Raw genomic sequence first — 17,907 nt, forward strand, 5'->3', positions numbered from 1 at the left:
TTGGCTAAGAATAAGACTTGGTTTTCTTGCTTATAATACGTGCCGTGAACTGGGATGTACACCGGATGTCCAATAAAAATGAACCGGCGGGTGGAAATTTCTGCCAAGCAACCGTCGGAATGTCACTGTGGCTATGGTCAACGCTGGGGTTTCTATATGTAATATAAATAGAAATCCTTGTACAGAGAAGTCTTTTACCCATTTTTCTTTGACTATTAAACCTCATTTCTGATTTTTCTCCAGTAAAACGAACCCTAAAAAAAAGAAATTGTGCTTCACGGTGAGGAGGTTTAAGTTTACCGATCTCCCAAAAGAGATGATTTCTAAGTGGTTTACCAGCTGAGTCTATTCTAATCTCCAAATTGGTGTGCAGACAATGGAGAGATATTATTCGTCATCCATCCTTCTACCAAGAGTACTTGGATCATCTTAATTCTGCTGCTGATGATGATGACTCTGGTAAGTTGGGTTTCATTTTCTTTAGTTATGATCAAGGACTGAAAATTTATTACATTGAGCATGATGAGAATTCACGTGAGACACTGTTTAGTGGGATAACAAGGATGAATTTGAACCCTCCGTTTAATGATTGGTCTTGTGTTGGTTCACAAAATGGTTTAATTTGCTTCGATTCTCGGTATATGGGTGTGTCAAATAAACATCATTCTGGACCTGCTTATGTCTGTAATCCAGTCACTAGAGAATATGTTGTCCTTCCAGATACTGAAGGAGTCTACTTGTGGACTGGGTTTGGTTATAGTTCTGAAACTAATGAGTACAAGGTTGTTAGGAGCTGTTTCGACTCGATAGACCCAAATGTTGGGAGTGGTGGTGGATGGAGAAATGCCGGAAAGATCAAAAACATGAATAGGAAACACGATAGACAACATGGTGTGTTTGCAAATGGAGCTCTTCATTGGGTAAACGAACACGAACAAACCATTCTTGCTTTCCGTTTGGCCGAAGAAAAGTTTAGTGAACTTCCATTACCACCTGCTGGTGTTCCATATTTTTCTATTGAACTGGGAGTTTTAGGTGATTTCCTAAGTGTTACTTATTATCGTGAAGACAGTGGGAATGAAATATGGTTGTTGAAGAAGAATAAAGATACGTGTGACTTCAGCTGGAGTAAAGCGTTTAGTTTCGACAGTAATATGCAGCAGCCATTGGAGTTAACGAAGAGTGGTATGCTTCTGTGCTATAAGAATACCAAATTTTATAGTTATGATCTAAAAGCTTCATCTGCCAAAGTTGTGAGTGTTGACAAGTTTATTAATCAAGCAATCCCTCACAAGAATACCTTAGTTTCATTAAGATTATTAGGAGAAAAAGATACAAAAACAATGGAATCCTGTGAAAGAGCAAGTTCAAGTGAGGAGGCAGAAAACGGTGGTAAACTGAAGAAGCGCAGAACAACATAAGAAGTCTCTAGGTAAGTGTAATGATAACAACTCTTATTGAAATTAAAGTATTTTCTGATTCTTTCATCGCTATGTTTGTTGTGCACTTTGTGATTTACTTTAGTTAATCTTAATGGAGAATGTAATGCTACCTTCTATAAACTTATATTCCTGTATTAATTTTTTAAGAACACAGTCCGAGTAGTATGGGCAGGAAAAAATGTGGGAAACAGAGGGCTTTCCCATTACTCCTAGGCTCCTAGCCTTATAGGAAATCAGTTAGATTCTTAATGCTCAGTCAATATCTGTATTAGTGCTGTCATTTTGAGATTTAGTGTGTGATTTTGAGTTGCTGAATTTGTAAAGTTGAAGGAAAACAGCGCTTTGTATAGAAAAGCAACAGAAACGTTGTCTTCATTAATGTAACAGAAATTGTCGGTACTAGTAGGCAGAACATTGTTACTATATGCAAAGGGAATGATGTTGTTTAGAGAGAGGAAATGTCCCTATATTTTTTGCGCTTGAACTATTAAGCCGTCTCACCTCCTTTGTTGATTGGTACGTCATTATCGCAACATGTCTATGGAGACCTGCTTGGAATGTGGATCCCAAACCTCAATAAATCTACTTTCTTCATGGTGTGGTCCTTGACATTTTTCTTAGGTGTTAGCATTAGTCCCCCGTGATATATCCCTAGGTACTTCATTGTGTTTTTTTTTGTCTTTTTTGTTCTCTTTTTCTGGGTGCTGTCGAGCTGATCCTCAAGAGTAATTAATAGATGGGAAAAGGTAAGTTTTGAATTTAGGCTAAACAAGAAACTTTGGTTAGTGTGGTGCAATGAAATCTGTATGATTCTTGTAGATTTTCTTTTATTATCTGGATATGTTTTTGGCTATTACTAGCATATTTACTAACCGCTTGTATAGTAATTGCTTCATTACCTCTATGTTTTTGATGTTAAGTGGTAAAAGCTTATAGGCTGCTCTGCTCTGTGATGGTCCTGGTTTTTGTTTTTGTCTTTTCTTTTTTTTCCTGTTGAAAGCTTATAGTGGTTCTTGCATCTTGTAGCAGAAAATCGTATCCTTGCTGGTGTCAAATCTTTGACATTGCACGATGAGGGAAATGTTGAACTATGGGACTTGTCCAGCAACTTTATTTTTTCTGAGGATGATGTTGAAAAGAATCGTGCAGTTGCTTCTGTACTGAAGCTTCAAGAACTGAATAATGCTGTTTTAATTTCTGCTCTATCAACCCCTTTGACTATGGATCAACTTTCTAATTTCCAGGTAACTGTTGTACTGTCCTTTTGGATTTCTAGCTACCTATTAATGTGTCCATGAATTTCCATTGCGTTGCTAACTCCTGCAATTTCCTACTTCATGTCACGAAATAAGTTGATGGTGGGTAGATAAGTAGTATGCTTTCCATTGGAAATGAAATAGTCATGTCATGTTTCATTGTATTCCTTTACGTTTTTCTAAATTTGGAGCTGAAGATTGAAAAACTCAGCATTTATATGGCAGATGTTCTGTGGTCATTAGATTGCGGAATATATTGCAAATTTAGGAAAGGATACTTGACATTCTAATAATGGGACACTGTACCAATACTTATAACTGTTGTAGTAGTCTTGGTGAATTACGGTACCAAGCTTTAGAAAGTTCTAGGATTAGTTATTAATAGCATGTGAGCTTATTCTCTTTCTGTCTATTTTAGTGATAACGTCTACTGGAGACTTTCCTATGGGCTCCAAATAAGTATGTGTTACTTACAAGCTATGTTTCTGATGTAAGATAACTCTTTTATCAATTTACTTTTCTGTCACGTGGAATAGAAAACTTTGATGGGTCTCTAAAAATGAATGCAATATATCCACAGAATTGATTTATTTTGTTGTTGTTGGTTCATGTGTGATGATTTGGACCTTTTTTGGTGGTGCAGGCCGTAGTATTTACTGATGTCAATTCAGAGAAAGCCTTTTAGTTTGATGAATTTTTCCATAGTCAAGAACCCCCAATTGCCTTCACCAAAACTGAAGTCAGAGGGCCTTTTAGTAGTGTTTATTTTCTATTTTGGCCCTAAGTTTACTGTTATTGATGTTGACCATGAGGAACCACATACTGGTATAATTGCGACAACCCCCGCACTTGTGTCATGTGCCTCCAAGATGGGGATGTTGTGCTATTTTCTGAGTTCAGGGCATGCCTGAACTGAACGATGGAAAGCCGAGAAAGGTTAAGAATGATGGTATGCCAGAGGTGTGATTGTCACTCAGGTGAATCAGCCCAAGCTTATAAATTTGAAGTCTTTAAAGGAGGCACTCAAGGATCGATCGTCCACCTTTGTTGCACCTAGCCTTTCAAGCGCTGGATAAACTCGCAACTGAATTGCATCGCTTCCCTGTTGCTGGATATGAGGAAGATGCAGATAAATTAATCTCTGTTGCCATTGCTATTAATGATGCTTCAGGAGATGCAAGACTCGAGGAGGTTGATAAGAAGATTCTGCGGTACTTTGCATTTTGGTGCTAGAGCCGTTCTTAATCCAACGGCTGCCTTGTTTGGTGGTATTGTTGAACAGGAGGTAATGAAGCCATGCTCTGGGAAGCTCCATCCTCTTTATCAGGTAAGAGAAATGCATTTTACTATTTTTATCTAAGTCAATGTAAGCCCCAATCTTGTCTTTTTTTTGATAAGAAGTCCCATTCATATCTCTCTCTACTGAACCTCTGGACCCTAGCTATTTGAAGCCTCAGAATTCTCGGTATGATGCTCGTTGTTTGGATTCAAGATCCAGAAGATACTTGTGTGTTGGGAGTTTGTTGCAATCAGCAAGGAAAGCGGACATTACTGATGATGATGTCATCGAGAAAAGTCATCTCAGCCGTCAATCCTCTTCCGTGACTGGAACATTAGGCAAGGAAATTCTATTGTTGCCGCCTCTGCTGCCAGTTCCATCAACCCAATCTTCATGTTGAAGCTCTGCAAAATCATGGGAGCCCCGAGACAGTGTGTATTCAATGATGCATTTTGGGAGAATCTTGATTGATGTTGTCATTAATGCGCTTGAATGTACATGAATCAAAGGTGCCAATATTTCCAGAAGCCACTTTTGGAGTCTGGTGTCAAATGCAATAGACAAATGGTAATCCATTTTGTAGACTACGCACTGTTATCTTGGTCCATTTTGCTCAGTATGAGAAACAACACTTATTATAAAGCTCATCAAGGGCTGATTGCCGATTTCTTTGACAGCGGTAATTTCATTGGGTGATACAACTAGGAGTGAGCATTTTACCCGTAATCCGCGGATTTAACCTGGACCAGCTGTATTTTTCCGGATGGATGTCCGGACCATCCCCTAATGGGTTTGTCCGGACCATCCCCTAATGGGTTAGACGCGGATGAGATTTTTGAAAGCCAACGGATGTTGGATTGGGTCCGGATGCAACCTTGAAAATCCATTGGACATTCATACCCGTTAGATTAAGGGTATTCATATAGTTTTTAGAAAATACGTAGATAGTTTAGGGATTCTTAAGGTGTTTCATTGGATTATTGTCCATGTCACTTTTAATATTTGTGTACATATGTAAAATGTGTAGGTTTTCTGAGAAGCCATCTATGTTTGTTTTATTTCTTCGTTATAAATTTTAACTAAAACAGATCCATTGGATTATCCGTATCCAGTCCATTTATCCGTGCATCCATTAGATGCAAATCCGTTGGATGTTGGATTAGATGCGGATGCCAAATTTTAAATCCATAGAGAATTTGATTGGATGTGGATGAGGGGAAAATCGGTCCATACCAGCCCATGCTCACCCCTAGATCATACAAGATACAACTAACAAAGAACCCTGTTTTAGGGCATAGGTAAATCTTTCAGGGCATACAAACCAATAATCCCATCTAGAGTGCCCTTATAAGGGGTATCCCTTGGGTAGTTCAATTACTCATATACCCTCCAACCGTTTTAATTACTAATCTACCCTTGCCCTTAGTATAAAAACCTAAATCAGTTTTAAGAAAATCAAAATCAGTTTTTATATAATTTCTTCATCTTCTATAGCCGAACTCTTCTTCTCCTTCGCGCGAAAAAAAATTCATCGTAGTGATTCATCATCGATTCGCGAAAATTTGAATTAAACTTAACTATATAATAGGTCAAATAAAGGAAAAGACAACTGGTAGGCGTTCAAAATCGTCTTCAAATCCCTCAATTGAAGAAGAAGAACCAAATGAACCTGAAATTGGAGCAAAAAATCAATCAATCGAAGCACCAACTCCTGAAATGAGGATAAGAAAATAAGTTTTACAAACCCAATCTCTTATTTGATATTTTGAATCGATTCAATAGGGTTAATTCCATAAAACTTAGGGTTTTAGACGGTTTCAGGCATAGGTTCGGCGCATAATTTTGTTGTTTTTTAAGCCGAATTGTTCTTGAAAATGTCAGCCTGAAAGTGTATATGAACAGTTCGGCTTGAAATAATTTACCAAATATACGCCGAACCTAGTCAAAGTGTTGATTTAAGTATAAGTTCGCCTTGTTATGGGATATTGATTTTAAGCCGAACCATACTCTGTTAGTTTGAAAATAAAAACTAGGTGTAGGTTCGGGTCATATTGTGTTTTATGGGTTAGTCGAACCCTTGACTTAATGTGTTCGTATTGTTATTAATTTTCATTGTAAGCCGAACATAGCACAGTGTTACAAGGTCCACCGATGTTTATTGGGTTCGTCTCATAATAGGTGTTACGGGGTAGACGATCCTAGACTTTAGTTAATTCAATATGTTAATAAAGTTTTAAACTTGTTTAAGGAATAACGAAGTTAAAAAGAGGAGGAGGATGGAGGTTACACCTACTACTTCTAAAACACCCGATGCTCGAGGAGGAGGTAAAAAAAAAAAATGGGAGATGGAGGGCAAGGAGTTGACACAGCCACAACATTCCAGAGATACAAAGAGAAGAACAACAAGTTAATGGTAGTCATGTTAATGAATAACCTCAACATGAACAGAAATAGAAGCATGTTGCTGAACGCCGGGTTAAAGGTTTCCACATTCCTGATGAGAAAAACGTAATCCCAGCTCGAAGTGATGGTTTACCCCCATGGACTTCCGGAAGATGGAGGAAGGATGTTGATCGATTACGCCGAATCTTGGGCAAAGAAAATATATGAGACACCTGATTACAACGATGCGGTCCGAGTATTGAGACATCATAGGTCTAAGGAATGTAAATTGTATGAAGAGGTTCCCGAAGTCCAGGATTACGTACAATCCTCTGCTTTATGGCCTATCATTAAATATGGACACAATGAGTATGATAGTGTGACGGCATCTCATATTTGTTAGTTTTGTACGTGCAATCCAATATAATAACTTGTGGGAAGCAGAGAGCAAATTGGACGCATTCCGGGTAGGCAACAAAAAGGTGTGTCACTTGACCAAATTCATCCAACTTCTTTTGGCAAACCTAGTTATTCTTCACCCCCTAACCACATCACTTGTTGCATCACCATCCTACCTTGCAAATTGAGGCTTCTAATCTTATTTCTTGCGTTGTAGATAGTTTGCATAGTCGACTTGTTATTCTTATCGTCCTCCTTCAGTTTACTAAGAATCCTAGACGGTGGCATACGTGCTCGTGTCATTTTATCCACTTCTAGCATTTCGTTGGGTTTGAGTCGTGCTACTTTCGCATGTCCATGAAGGTCACGTGGACGTGGGTGGTTATGACGATAATCCATATCTTTATTCATAACCCAATATTCATCATCTTTGTTCAAGGACTTATTCTTGTTCTTGAGGTTGAAAACGATCTTGAAAGGGAAGTTTCTTTTCTTCTTCTTTGTCTTATTATTTCTCCCTGTCTTCCCAACATATACAGAACCCTTTCTAGCCTTGCTATCGTCGGTTCCACTTCTCTCACAAATTAATTCAAACTGATCCCCTCGGCTTTGTCGTCCTTTAACTAATACGTAATTTATCTTCATCGCATGTTCCTCAGCCCAAGCCAGTGCTTCAGTTTTAGTTTTCCATCTCAACGTTCATTCAAACACAAATAATTAGTAAAAAAACTTCGGAATGTTCCAACAACATTAAGGTAAACAACAAGTTCTTACGTACCAAATCATTTTGGAAGTGATCCTTAGTATCTTCGTGAATTATGTCTGCGGGATCAGTTTGATTTTCCATCGATACATGTCCATCAAGCACGATCTACAAAGAATAACACAAGGTAAGATACTAAAATGAAAAATAAATGGTGAGGTTCGGCTATTACGATAATCTAAATATGTGTCGAACCTGGGACATTTAAGATGTTCGGCTATTACGATATTCACAATATGTGCCGAACCAATACAAAATTATTAACCCAAGAATATACATGATCAGGTGGGCTTATACTTTACTTGTTCAAATAGCCGAACAATGTGTTTCCAACAGGTTCGGCGCTTACGAATTTTTCAATATAAGCCAAACCTTAAACATTTTTTCTTCCAGCCAGTTCAGTGTAGGGTTCGGCTTATTAGGACCATCCGAAACAAGACGAACTCTGGTCTAGAACGTAGGTTCGGCTCTTAATCATAACAGTTTCAGCTAGCCGAACTGTTCATCCAGAATCGCCGAACCTTAGTGAAAATCACAAACTTTTGATGATTTTAACCTACAAAAGTGAGATAAACATAAGATAAAGTGTACCCATGTATTAGAAGCATTGGGTACCTCATATATGTATTCATCATCTAGATTTGCCTCATAATAATCATCATCTTGAGTTTGAGTTTGAGATTGAGCTTGAGCTTGAGTTGTTTGTGTAAAATCATTCTCATAATCTAAGAAATCAGCCATTTTCGGATCATTGTTGTAATTGATATGTATTTTCCTAGGTTTTTTAGATGAAGAATTACCCTCCTCATCCATTGAATCAAATACAAGTTACAAGTTTTTTTCTCACTTTCCCCTTCTCCAAAAAACCTAACTTTTTTTTTCTTACTCAAAATTTTTTATCTACACAAATTTATAACTAAACAATCTTAAAACTAATCACTAATTATCAATCACTAACCAGAACTATTTTAACTAATCATTGGTATTAACATTAATCCTAACAGGACAAATTTGCCATTACTAAAAATATTTGGTTAATAGACTTCTGATTTTGCTATTTACACTTCTATTTAGTTTTTATCCAGTATGCCCTGAAAGATTTATATATGCCATAAAACAGGGTTCCTAACAAAAGGAGTGCAGTAGACCTGTCCCCTTAACCGGCCCAGCCCATAACCTATGTATCGGACAAACCAGTGAATATCAAACAAAGTTGAGGGCAATTATGGTATCATGGTTTCTCTTTCATATCTTAATTAAAAATTAACCGTTGCTCCCGAGGTTTTCTCAGTGAGGCAGAAAGACTGTGAGAGAGCTCTGAGAAGGAAGTCATGGCCGAGGTGGTCGGCGGCGGCGATGACATCAAAGCTCCTGCTAGACAAGGAGAGACAAGTCATCGTAAGTTGTTCCCTAATTTGTTTTATTCATAACTATTTTAAATTCTTGCCCTAATTTCCATTTTCAATTTAGATTTGCCGGCACTCCCAGAAAATCTTCTTAAATTTTTGCTTTAAATTGCCGTCTTTGTAGGGTTTAAGTAAAATTTATGGATTAGATTAATAATCATTCATTCTGGTTTTGTTAGTTTCTTGATTTAGCTCACTTGTAGAGGAAATGACTAGAAAAATCTAGTATTAGTTACCGGACCTTATCATCAATTAGACCGGATTCCAATATATTGATGTGGGTGGTGTTTCAATGATTCCGTGGGGTGTAAACTACTCCAGGTACATATCCTCTCCAACCGTAGAGTTATTGGCTCTGTACTTGAGGTACTGGAGTTCATCACGCATTACATCACTATTGAATTTTAAAATGAAGTTGTGGTAATGCTTTGAGTTGTTAATCAGCTCCTATTAGTTTTATAATCATGGCTGGATTAATGCAAATCTGCACTGATGTGTGTTTTTGTTTGAATTTGGATTTATTAGTGTTTGCATAATAATTTAGTTCTTGAAACTTGAACATAGAACCACTTGTACTTGTAAGTTGTAAGTAGAGCAAATGGTGTTTGATTTTTGTAGGTTTGTTTGACTTTGGAGTGAGCTAGTTATTATGGGTATTGCTGTTTTAGTTGTTTATAATAGTAGAATGGACATTGTTGCGAGGCCGGATTTGAGAAATAATTTAATGCGTGTTGGTGTAATCGGGGTTGAATAACAACGGGAGAGAATCAATAAAATATTGTTGATGGGGATATTATATTATATCTATCATAAGATTTAACTATTTGGCTAGCATTGGAAGCTTCTCTTTTGCAAGGAGAGTGTTGAGATGGATAAGCTTCACTCTGAAGTAAATCATAGTACAAGACAAATTTAAGTAATTCATTTGTGAGTACTTTGTAAAATCTGTACTTATGTGATGGTTTCGTGGAAATTTACATATCTGTCTATGAAGACTGTGATTGGGCGATAAATAAGAGTGCTCGATTTCTTAGATTTAAACAATGAAGTTGGGGCTTTGGTGCTTCGAGATTTCTGGATGTTAGAATTTTAATTTCAAGTCAGACCGTTGAAAGCAGCTTCTCTTTTCAGGAAGATTAGTACTTCCTGTAGGGCTTTGGTGTTTCGAGATTTCTGGATGTTGGAATTTTAAATTCAAGTGAGATCGTTGAAAGCAGCTTCTCTTTTCAGGAAGATTAGTACTTCCTGTAGGGCTTTGGTGTTTCGAGATTTCTGGATGTTGGAATTTTAAATTCAAGTGAGATCATTGAAAGCAGCTTCTCTTTTCAGGAAGGTTAGTACTTCCTGTCGAGTAATGTAGGAAAATCAAGAGTTAGATTGTTGCAATGGAATGATAAAGTTGGTTTACTCAAGCTTCATTTGCCCTCTCTAGATTGGAGTTTAGTTCAGGGCTATTTCCACAGTTCTACCAAATTACCGTACAATGCCAGAATTGCCGAGGAGAAAAAAGGGCAAAGTAAGATGGAGCAAGCTATATTCTTTCTCCTGTTTGCGACATGGATTTGCAGAGGATGAACCTGTCCAAGAACTTGGTGGTCCCGGATTTTCCCGAATTGTCTTTTGTAATGAGTCTCATCTACACAAGAAGAAACCACACAAATACCCAAACAACTCTGTGTCCACAACCAAGTACAATTTTGTTACTTTTCTTCCCAAAGCCCTTTTTGAGCAGTTTCGGCGAGTTGCCAATTTCTATTTCCTATTGGCTGCGGCATTATCTACAACATCCTTGGCTCCTTTCTCCGCCCCTAGTGTTATTGCTCCCTTAGTGTTTGTTATAGGAGTTAGCATGCTTAAAGAAGCGATCGAGGACTGGCATAGATTTACCCAGGTGAATTTAAATTAAGATATCTATTTTCCTTTCACACGTTCGAATGTTGAGATTAATTTGTTTCTTAATTTGGTTTTGATTTATGCATAATGTATTTTGAAGTTCATGTTGTTTCTAATGTTAAACTTTTGGACCTTTTCTCAAGATTTTCAGAACTTCTAATTTTGATAGCAGTCTATCATTGTATTTGCTAAAGGTCGATATAATGCTTTTCTTTGTAGGATCTGGAGGTAAATTCCCGGGTTGTAAACGTCCACATAGGAGATGGCATGTTCATAAATAAACCATGGAAAACACTTTATGTTGGTGATATTGTTAAAATTGAGAAAAATGAATACTTTCCGAGTGATCTCCTGCTGTTGGCTTCAAGCTACGAAGATGGTATTTGTTATGTCGAAACTATGAACCTTGATGGAGAAACCAATTTGAAGCTTAAGAGGTCCCTTGAAGCCACACTTAGTCTGGATGAGGATGCTGAGTTCATCAAGTTCCAAGCTACAATACATTGTGAAGACCCAAATTCGAACCTTTATTCTTTTGTTGGAAATTTCAAGTTTGAAGATGAATCGTACCCGTTAAGTCCACCTCAGGTGCTTCTAAGAGACTCAAAGCTTTGTAACACTGAATATATTTATGGGGTGGTAATCTTTACTGGACCTGACACAAAAGTGGTTCAAAATTCGACTAGGTCTCCCTCGAAACGGGGCAAAATAGAGAAAAAGATGGATCATGTAATTTATCTTCTCTTCGCAATGCTTGTCCTGATTTCTCTCCTCACCGCTATCGGGTCAGCTTTCTACACAAAAACCGAAATATCCAAATGGTGGTATCTTCGTATAGACGAAGATGATTCATTCTTCAACCCGTTGAAACCAGCATTATCGGGTACATTACAATTCTTAAGGGCACTTATTCTGTATGGTTACTTAATTCCCATATCACTCTACGTTTCTATTGAGGTTGTCAAAGTATTACAAGTGTTGTTGATCAATAAGGATATACAGATGTATGATACCCTATCATGCAAGTCTGTCGAAGCCCGTACTTCTAATCTGAATGAGGAGCTTGGTCAGGTGGAAATAGTACTCTCTGACAAAACAGGAACTCTGACATGTAATCAGATGGAGTTTAGAAAATGCTCTATTGCGGGTGTCTCATATGGTGGTGACATAAGTGAAGTTGATTTTGCTGTTTCTAAGCGAATGGATGCGGATCTCGAAAAATACGTCTTTAGTTCGCAGGGGTTTAATTCTTTAAGCCAAAGCCTTGAGAAATTTGAATTTTCTTGTACTGGTTATTCCATTTCAAAAGCTGCTGTACATGGTGATATTATGAAAGATCCAGGTCTGGTAAATACAAAAATATCTCATGGGGAGAATGCAATGATGATCAAGGGTTTCAACTTCCAGGATGATCGTCTCATGAACAGAATGTGGATGAGTAGATCACAATTACCTGACGTTTTAATGTTCTTCAGGGTCATGGCTTTATGTCACACTGGGATACCTGTCGAAGATGGCAATTCAGAAAATCTAAAGTATGAAGCAGAGTCTCCTGAAGAAGTTTGTTTTCTGATTGCTTCTCAGGAATTTGGATTTCAATTTTACCAAAGGACTCAATCTATCATGGTTCTTAAGGAGTTTGATCCTTCTAAAAAAGTGATTGTGGAGAGGTGAAACTTCATTATTGAATCCTTTCTGTAGCTTTTGTTGTAAGCATCATCAATAGCTAAAGTATGAAATTCCATTTAACAGGAAGTACAAGCTCTTAAATCTATTGGAATTCAGCAGTTCGCGTAAGAGAATGTCTGTCATAGTAACTGACGAAGATGGCCAGATCTTTCTATTCTGCAAAGGTGCAGACAGGTATGTTACTCGCGTCTGGATCTTGACATGTAGATTTTTAGTTTTAGTTCCTAAGTATCAATATCTCTATTTTTCAAGTGTTTATGATTTCTTTAACTAGGTAAATAAATAGCATCTTAAAATCTAAGTAAATTCTGGTTCTGCCTTATGTTTCATTTTTATGCTGAGAGTTCATATTCATGAAGCTGCTATCTAACCAGAAATTACTACATGTACACATCCTTGTGACCAGAAATTGCTGCTAATTACCACTTTGCTGTAGGCTGAAATGTTAAATTTCTCTTACTCTAGTATAAGAAACTTGCATCTTCATGTCATGGCATCTTGCATCTAGTTCTATGTTCTTTTCGGTTGTCAGCTGTACTTGCCTCTTCTCAAATGTATAGGTTGTGGCAACTAAGTTTCTGTTTTTATTTTTTCAGCGTTATCTTTGAAAGACTATCCGATAACGGTAAGTCATATCGGCAGGCAACATCTGCACACCTTTCTGATTATGCAGAAGATGGCTTGAGGACTCTGGCATTTGCATATCGAAGAATTCAACCAGAGGAATATGAGAGTTGGAATTCAATATTTACAAAGGCTAAGACTACTATAGGTCCTGGAAGGGAAGGATTACTAGAGCGTGCATCAGAAATGATTGAAAAGAATATGATTTTAGTTGGAGCTGTTGCAGTGGAAGACAAGCTGCAAAATGGGGTTAGTTTTACAAATACTCAAGTTCATGCTTGCTGACGGGACAGTTGTTTATGTCATGCCAACTAACTAGCATGTAGACATAAGCTGGCAGGCTATCTGGTCTGCTAATATGTTCCTTAGAGCATAGCTCATCGTTTCTTTGTGGCATTAACGTCTGGGTTTAATCTCAGGTTCCAGAATGCATAGATAAACTTGCACAGGCAGGGCTGAAGATATGGTTACTGACGGGGGATAAAAGAGAGACTGCCGTCAATATTGGGTAAGACTTGCTGGTTCTTACTGTAACTCCTTAGCAGTCAGTTATCGAGTTGTGGCTATGCATTGTTGGTTTATTGTTTGTAACTCCTGGTTCCTCTTTCTACCAGGTTTGCTTGCAGTTTGCTTCGACATGACATGATACAGTTCCACGTAAGTTTAAGCAAAAAAACCGAAGCAAACAATGTTGAGAAGGTGAGTGTTGGCTGACACTAAGATGTTGAGCTGCTTGAATATTTATCATATAAAGCTCCAAACTAATAAGGATTTTCTTTGCGAATTTTATGCAAAAGAATGATCTAACTATGATTAAATTTCATTAAATTTAGAAAAATATCAGAAGGTTGAATATCTCTCTCTGTTCCGTGTAATATATCATTCTGCATCTTTCCGCCTTAGCCTCAGGAGTTACTTATTGATGCAACTGTCTATATTGCGTGAGTTAGCTTAACTGTTTGAACTGTTCAGGCTATGATAGAAGAGGTAGTGCTTCAAATTCAAACTGCTTACCAACTTACGTTCGAAGAAAGCGATGATGAAATACCATTTGCTCTAGTGATTGATGGGAAAGCCCTTGAGCTTGCTTTGAGAACTGATGTCAAGGATCAATTCTTACGCCTGGCTACAACCTGTGCCTCTGTTATCTGCTGCCGTGTTTCTCCTAAACAGAAAGCCTTGGTAGGCAAAATTTATTATATATCAAGGTTTAAAGTTTTTAAGTTGACAATTTCCTGTGTCCTTGGGGATATATTGAACTACTGCTTGATGTTATACATAGCTGGGTCTTTTCTGGGTTACATTGGTACGACTGCGAACTAATAAGATAAATTTTGAATTTTTCAGATCACAAGATTAGTGAAGGAATACACTGGTTGGACAACCCTTGCAATTGGAGATGGAGCAAATGACGTTGGTATGATTCAAGCAGCAGATATTGGTGTTGGAATCAGTGGCATGGAAGGAATGCAGGTAAATCATTAAAACATTAAAGGGGATCCTATGTAATTGCTGATAGCTTTTTCACCAAATGTGTATTTTGTTGTTATGGGATGAAAATAGTTATAATCCCATTATGATTCTGTTCCTGCTGGTTGCAGGCAGTTATGGCGAGTGATTTCTCTTTGCCCCAATTTCGTTTTTTGGAGCGATTACTTATAGTGCACGGGCACTGGTGTTATAAGCGGATTTCCAAAATGGTGAACAACTGAACATACTTTTCAAGCTCGATTGATAATATCATTCTTTTCTTTAAAGTTAGAACGATACTAATACATTTTCTTGTGTTTTGAGACCCAGATTCTCTATTTTGTTTACAAGAACCTTACATTGGGTCTCACTCTATTCTATTATGAGTTGTACACAAGCTTCTCAGGAGAGGTTGTCTATGATGATTGGTATATGGTGTTATTCAATGTTATCTTAACTTCCTTGCCAGTTATAGCTTTGGGGGTTTTTGAACAGGATGTTTCATCAGACGTTTGCTTACAGGTACAAGCCTCCTGCCATTTATAACAATCTTAAATTTGGAGCCACATAATTGTTCCGTCATTGGGAGTATTTAAAGGAAGCCTTTCTCACATGTTTTCATCAAATGTGCAGTTTCCAGCAATTTATCGTCAAGGACAAAAGAATATTTATTTTAGCTGGAAAAGGATTATTGGGTGGATATTGAATGGGGTTTTTGCATCTCTAGCCATTTTCACTTTAAACCTTTGCTTTCTCTCCCCTTCCGCTTTCCAAGAGAAGGGAAAAGTTGCGGATATTGCTCATATTGGAGCCATTACATATACGTGCATAATTTGGACGGTCAATTGTCAGATTGCTCTAATCATTTCTCACTTCACATGGATCCAACATCTTTTCATCTGGGGCAGCATACTATTCTGGTACATTTTCTTGTACGTTTATGGTTTACTTCCTCCAGTATATTCAGGAGGAGGATTTCATATATTTACAGAAGCTCTGGGTACTGCACCCACATATTGGTTGGTTACATTGATCGTTGTTACTGTTTCACTTCTCCCTTACTTTCTCCACATGGTGATTCAACGGTTACTTTATCCGATGGATGATCATATTTTACAAGAAATGAATCATGAAGAGAAAGATGTAACAGAAAGTGTAATGTGGTTAAGAGAACAGAACAACTCTACACAAGATACCCACATCGGGTTCACAGCTAGGGTGAATGCCAAGATTCGTTTTCTGAAAAGACAATTGCAACAGCATAAGAAGATTGTTGAAACATAAATAAACTCATCAAAAAAAAAAGTGTATACCAATGAGAAGTGAACCCCGTCGCTGGAGGTATGTAGTTATTGATTTTGTTCATGTTCAGGTTGAATCTATACAAAGTAAAAAAATGTTCTACTGTTTCGAAATTGTAAAGTTCAGGTTCAGGATTGTTTTTCTAGGTTGTGCAATCGTTGCAGTCCTGCCCTTGATAGATATGGCCCCTCGATAAGCATACCTTGATTTTATTTGTCAAGCAATTGCCATCTCTTTTAGTCAATCTTTGGCCTGTGACACCGTTATGGCCCTGGATGAGCATGCCTTGATTTTATTTGACAACATTTTTTGTATTTACAAGACCTGGATCTTTCATAATGTCACCATGGTTGCAAATTCTACTGTACTTGATCGTCTTCTTGATCGTTAAAATTGAATTTACTCAATTGTGGTCCCTAATTTTCATATACTCAATTGACCGACCAACTTGTGCGTAGAGCAGTTTCCATGGAATGAACAAACTTGAAGTTTGTTCATTTTGCTCCCACTATGGACTCAACAAATATGAAAAGTGTTGAATGAGTTGGAAGAATAGGGGAGCGCTTGATGGAAGGCTGGACGATCGTGGCACAACCACTAGCGTTGAAAGGAAAACTGGGAGTTGAAAGTAAAAACGCTAGAGTTGAAAGGAACAACACCAGAGTTGGAAGGAAAAGCGCCCCTTAATTTTCGCTCTCCAAAATTCGGTTATAATACTTAGGTTTTATTTTTATTATTAGTTCTATTACTTAAATAATTATTGGGAACCAACTGTTATTAGTTTATATCAATAAAATCATTAGTGAGACGTAACTCTTATTAGTTTATATTAATTAAAATAACTAGTGAGACGCAATTCTTATTAATTTATATTAATAAAATCACTAGGGGATCCTAAAATATCATATTTGTTCATTTTGCCTAAAAACAAATGCAGTCCATTTATAGTGGGATCCTAACTAGTGGGATCCTTGATTTTTCATGGTGGAAAATGCAGTCCATTTATCCACGTGGCTCAATAAAATAATAAGTTTGTTGATTTCCATAGAAATCGCCCTTAATACCCTGGTAAATATAAATTTCGATTTTCCGGCTACAGTGTTTTCATGAAGCGGCCTGCCAGAAAAAAAAAAAAAGAGAAGAAGACGACCTAAAAACACGTCATAAACAGATTGGGAAAAAAAACACTTGAAGCGAAATTTCTCTCGATCGTCCTCTGTTCTTTTTTATTTATTTTCTTTTTTACGTAAAGGTTGCTGGTTAGCAGATAAGAACTTCAAATATCTTGTTACCAGATAAAGTTGGAAGGCCATAAATTATCCCCGTTTAGACGAAAGTTTATGATTTCTTATGAGTCTCGTAATTAATAGTGATTTTCTTAAATATAGTCCATACTTTTATTAACCATACCTATAATTCATTGTATATATAATTTGAGTAGAACTTGTTGGCCTCATATTGAAAGTTAGGCCAAAAGCTTGAATTCTAGAGCTCCTGCCCTTACCAATAGGAATAGAGGGTTTTGAAATATTTTCGGTGATTATTTTTTGCTGCACGCGCGATAGGTGAGCAAACTTACATGGAATAGTATTCACGGACTTTAAACCCTTCTTTTCAAACCCTAACTTCTGAGTTTCTCTTCCACTGCACCCTCTATATCCTCTTCCTCGCTCTATCTTCTTTCTGCTATATCACTATTTTGTACTCTTTTTAAGGTCGCAGGTGATAATCCAGGATGGAGAATCGAAAGTGCATCACAGAGGTTCCAGTTTTCATACCTTACTTTTTTGAATTATATTTGTCTGTTTTGTTTAATTTTAAAAGTAATCTTCGTGAACTATTAGATCACTTGGTTTTGATAAAATGAACCGTGAAACACATTCATGAATAGAACTTGGGTTTTTTCCTTCTCCTCTCTGTTTTGATTCTTCGTTCTCCATGATCTCCTGCTGATTTTATTTTTGTTAGCCCAGGTCTTCCGCAAGACACTTTGCCAGCTACT

At 37.3% G+C, this 17,907-nt stretch overlaps 2 protein-coding genes and 1 pseudogene across 3 annotated transcripts; all 3 read left to right on the top strand.

The window, feature by feature from the left end:
* The first annotated feature begins 78 nt into the window (after window positions 1–78).
* Window positions 79–1,421, top strand: LOC113275814 (putative F-box protein At3g16210). The gene is made up of 2 exons (XM_026525377.1): window positions 79–158; window positions 374–1,421. Exons 1-2 carry the CDS (start codon window positions 79–81, stop codon window positions 1,419–1,421), a joined length of 1,128 nt encoding a protein of 375 aa, XP_026381162.1.
* Window positions 1,422–2,178: 757 nt separating this feature from the next.
* On the top strand, window positions 2,179–5,160 carry LOC113275822 (annotated as a pseudogene).
* Window positions 5,161–8,819: 3,659 nt separating this feature from the next.
* Window positions 8,820–16,272, top strand: LOC113323769 (probable phospholipid-transporting ATPase 5). Of its 2 annotated transcripts, XM_026572114.1 has the most exons (13): window positions 8,820–8,919; window positions 9,546–10,260; window positions 10,360–10,818; window positions 11,040–12,490; window positions 12,573–12,683; window positions 13,106–13,382; window positions 13,553–13,641; window positions 13,748–13,832; window positions 14,106–14,315; window positions 14,481–14,606; window positions 14,735–14,833; window positions 14,934–15,125; window positions 15,237–16,272. In XM_026572114.1, exons 3-13 carry the CDS (start codon window positions 10,411–10,413, stop codon window positions 15,885–15,887), a joined length of 3,699 nt encoding a protein of 1,232 aa, XP_026427899.1. In that variant the 5' UTR covers window positions 8,820–8,919; window positions 9,546–10,260; window positions 10,360–10,410; the 3' UTR covers window positions 15,888–16,272. The 2 variants fall into 2 exon arrangements, with proteins under 2 accessions (XP_026427899.1, XP_026427904.1); XM_026572119.1 differs by lacking the exons at window positions 9,546–10,260; window positions 10,360–10,818 and having other exon boundaries at window positions 8,822–8,919.
* The last annotated feature ends 1,635 nt before the right edge of the window (window positions 16,273–17,907 follow it).

Source organism: Papaver somniferum, chromosome 1 (genome assembly GCF_003573695.1).
Source record: "Papaver somniferum cultivar HN1 chromosome 1, ASM357369v1, whole genome shotgun sequence".
Taxonomy (NCBI): Eukaryota; Viridiplantae; Streptophyta; class Magnoliopsida; order Ranunculales; family Papaveraceae; genus Papaver; species Papaver somniferum.

Excerpts from the sequence above, each read along its gene's own strand:
- LOC113275814 (XM_026525377.1), top strand. The coding sequence starts at position 79 with ATGAACCGGCGGGTGGAAATTTCTGCCAAGCAACCGTCGGAATGTCAC. Across the intron at positions 159-373 it reads CAACGCTGGGGTTTCTATAT|ACAATGGAGAGATATTATTC; the intron begins GTAATATAAATA and ends ATTGGTGTGCAG.
- LOC113323769 (XM_026572114.1), top strand. The coding sequence starts at position 10,411 with ATGCCAGAATTGCCGAGGAGAAAAAAGGGCAAAGTAAGATGGAGCAAG. Across the intron at positions 13,833-14,105 it reads AAGCAAACAATGTTGAGAAG|GCTATGATAGAAGAGGTAGT; the intron begins GTGAGTGTTGGC and ends TGAACTGTTCAG. Across the intron at positions 14,834-14,933 it reads ATAAGCGGATTTCCAAAATG|ATTCTCTATTTTGTTTACAA; the intron begins GTGAACAACTGA and ends TTTGAGACCCAG.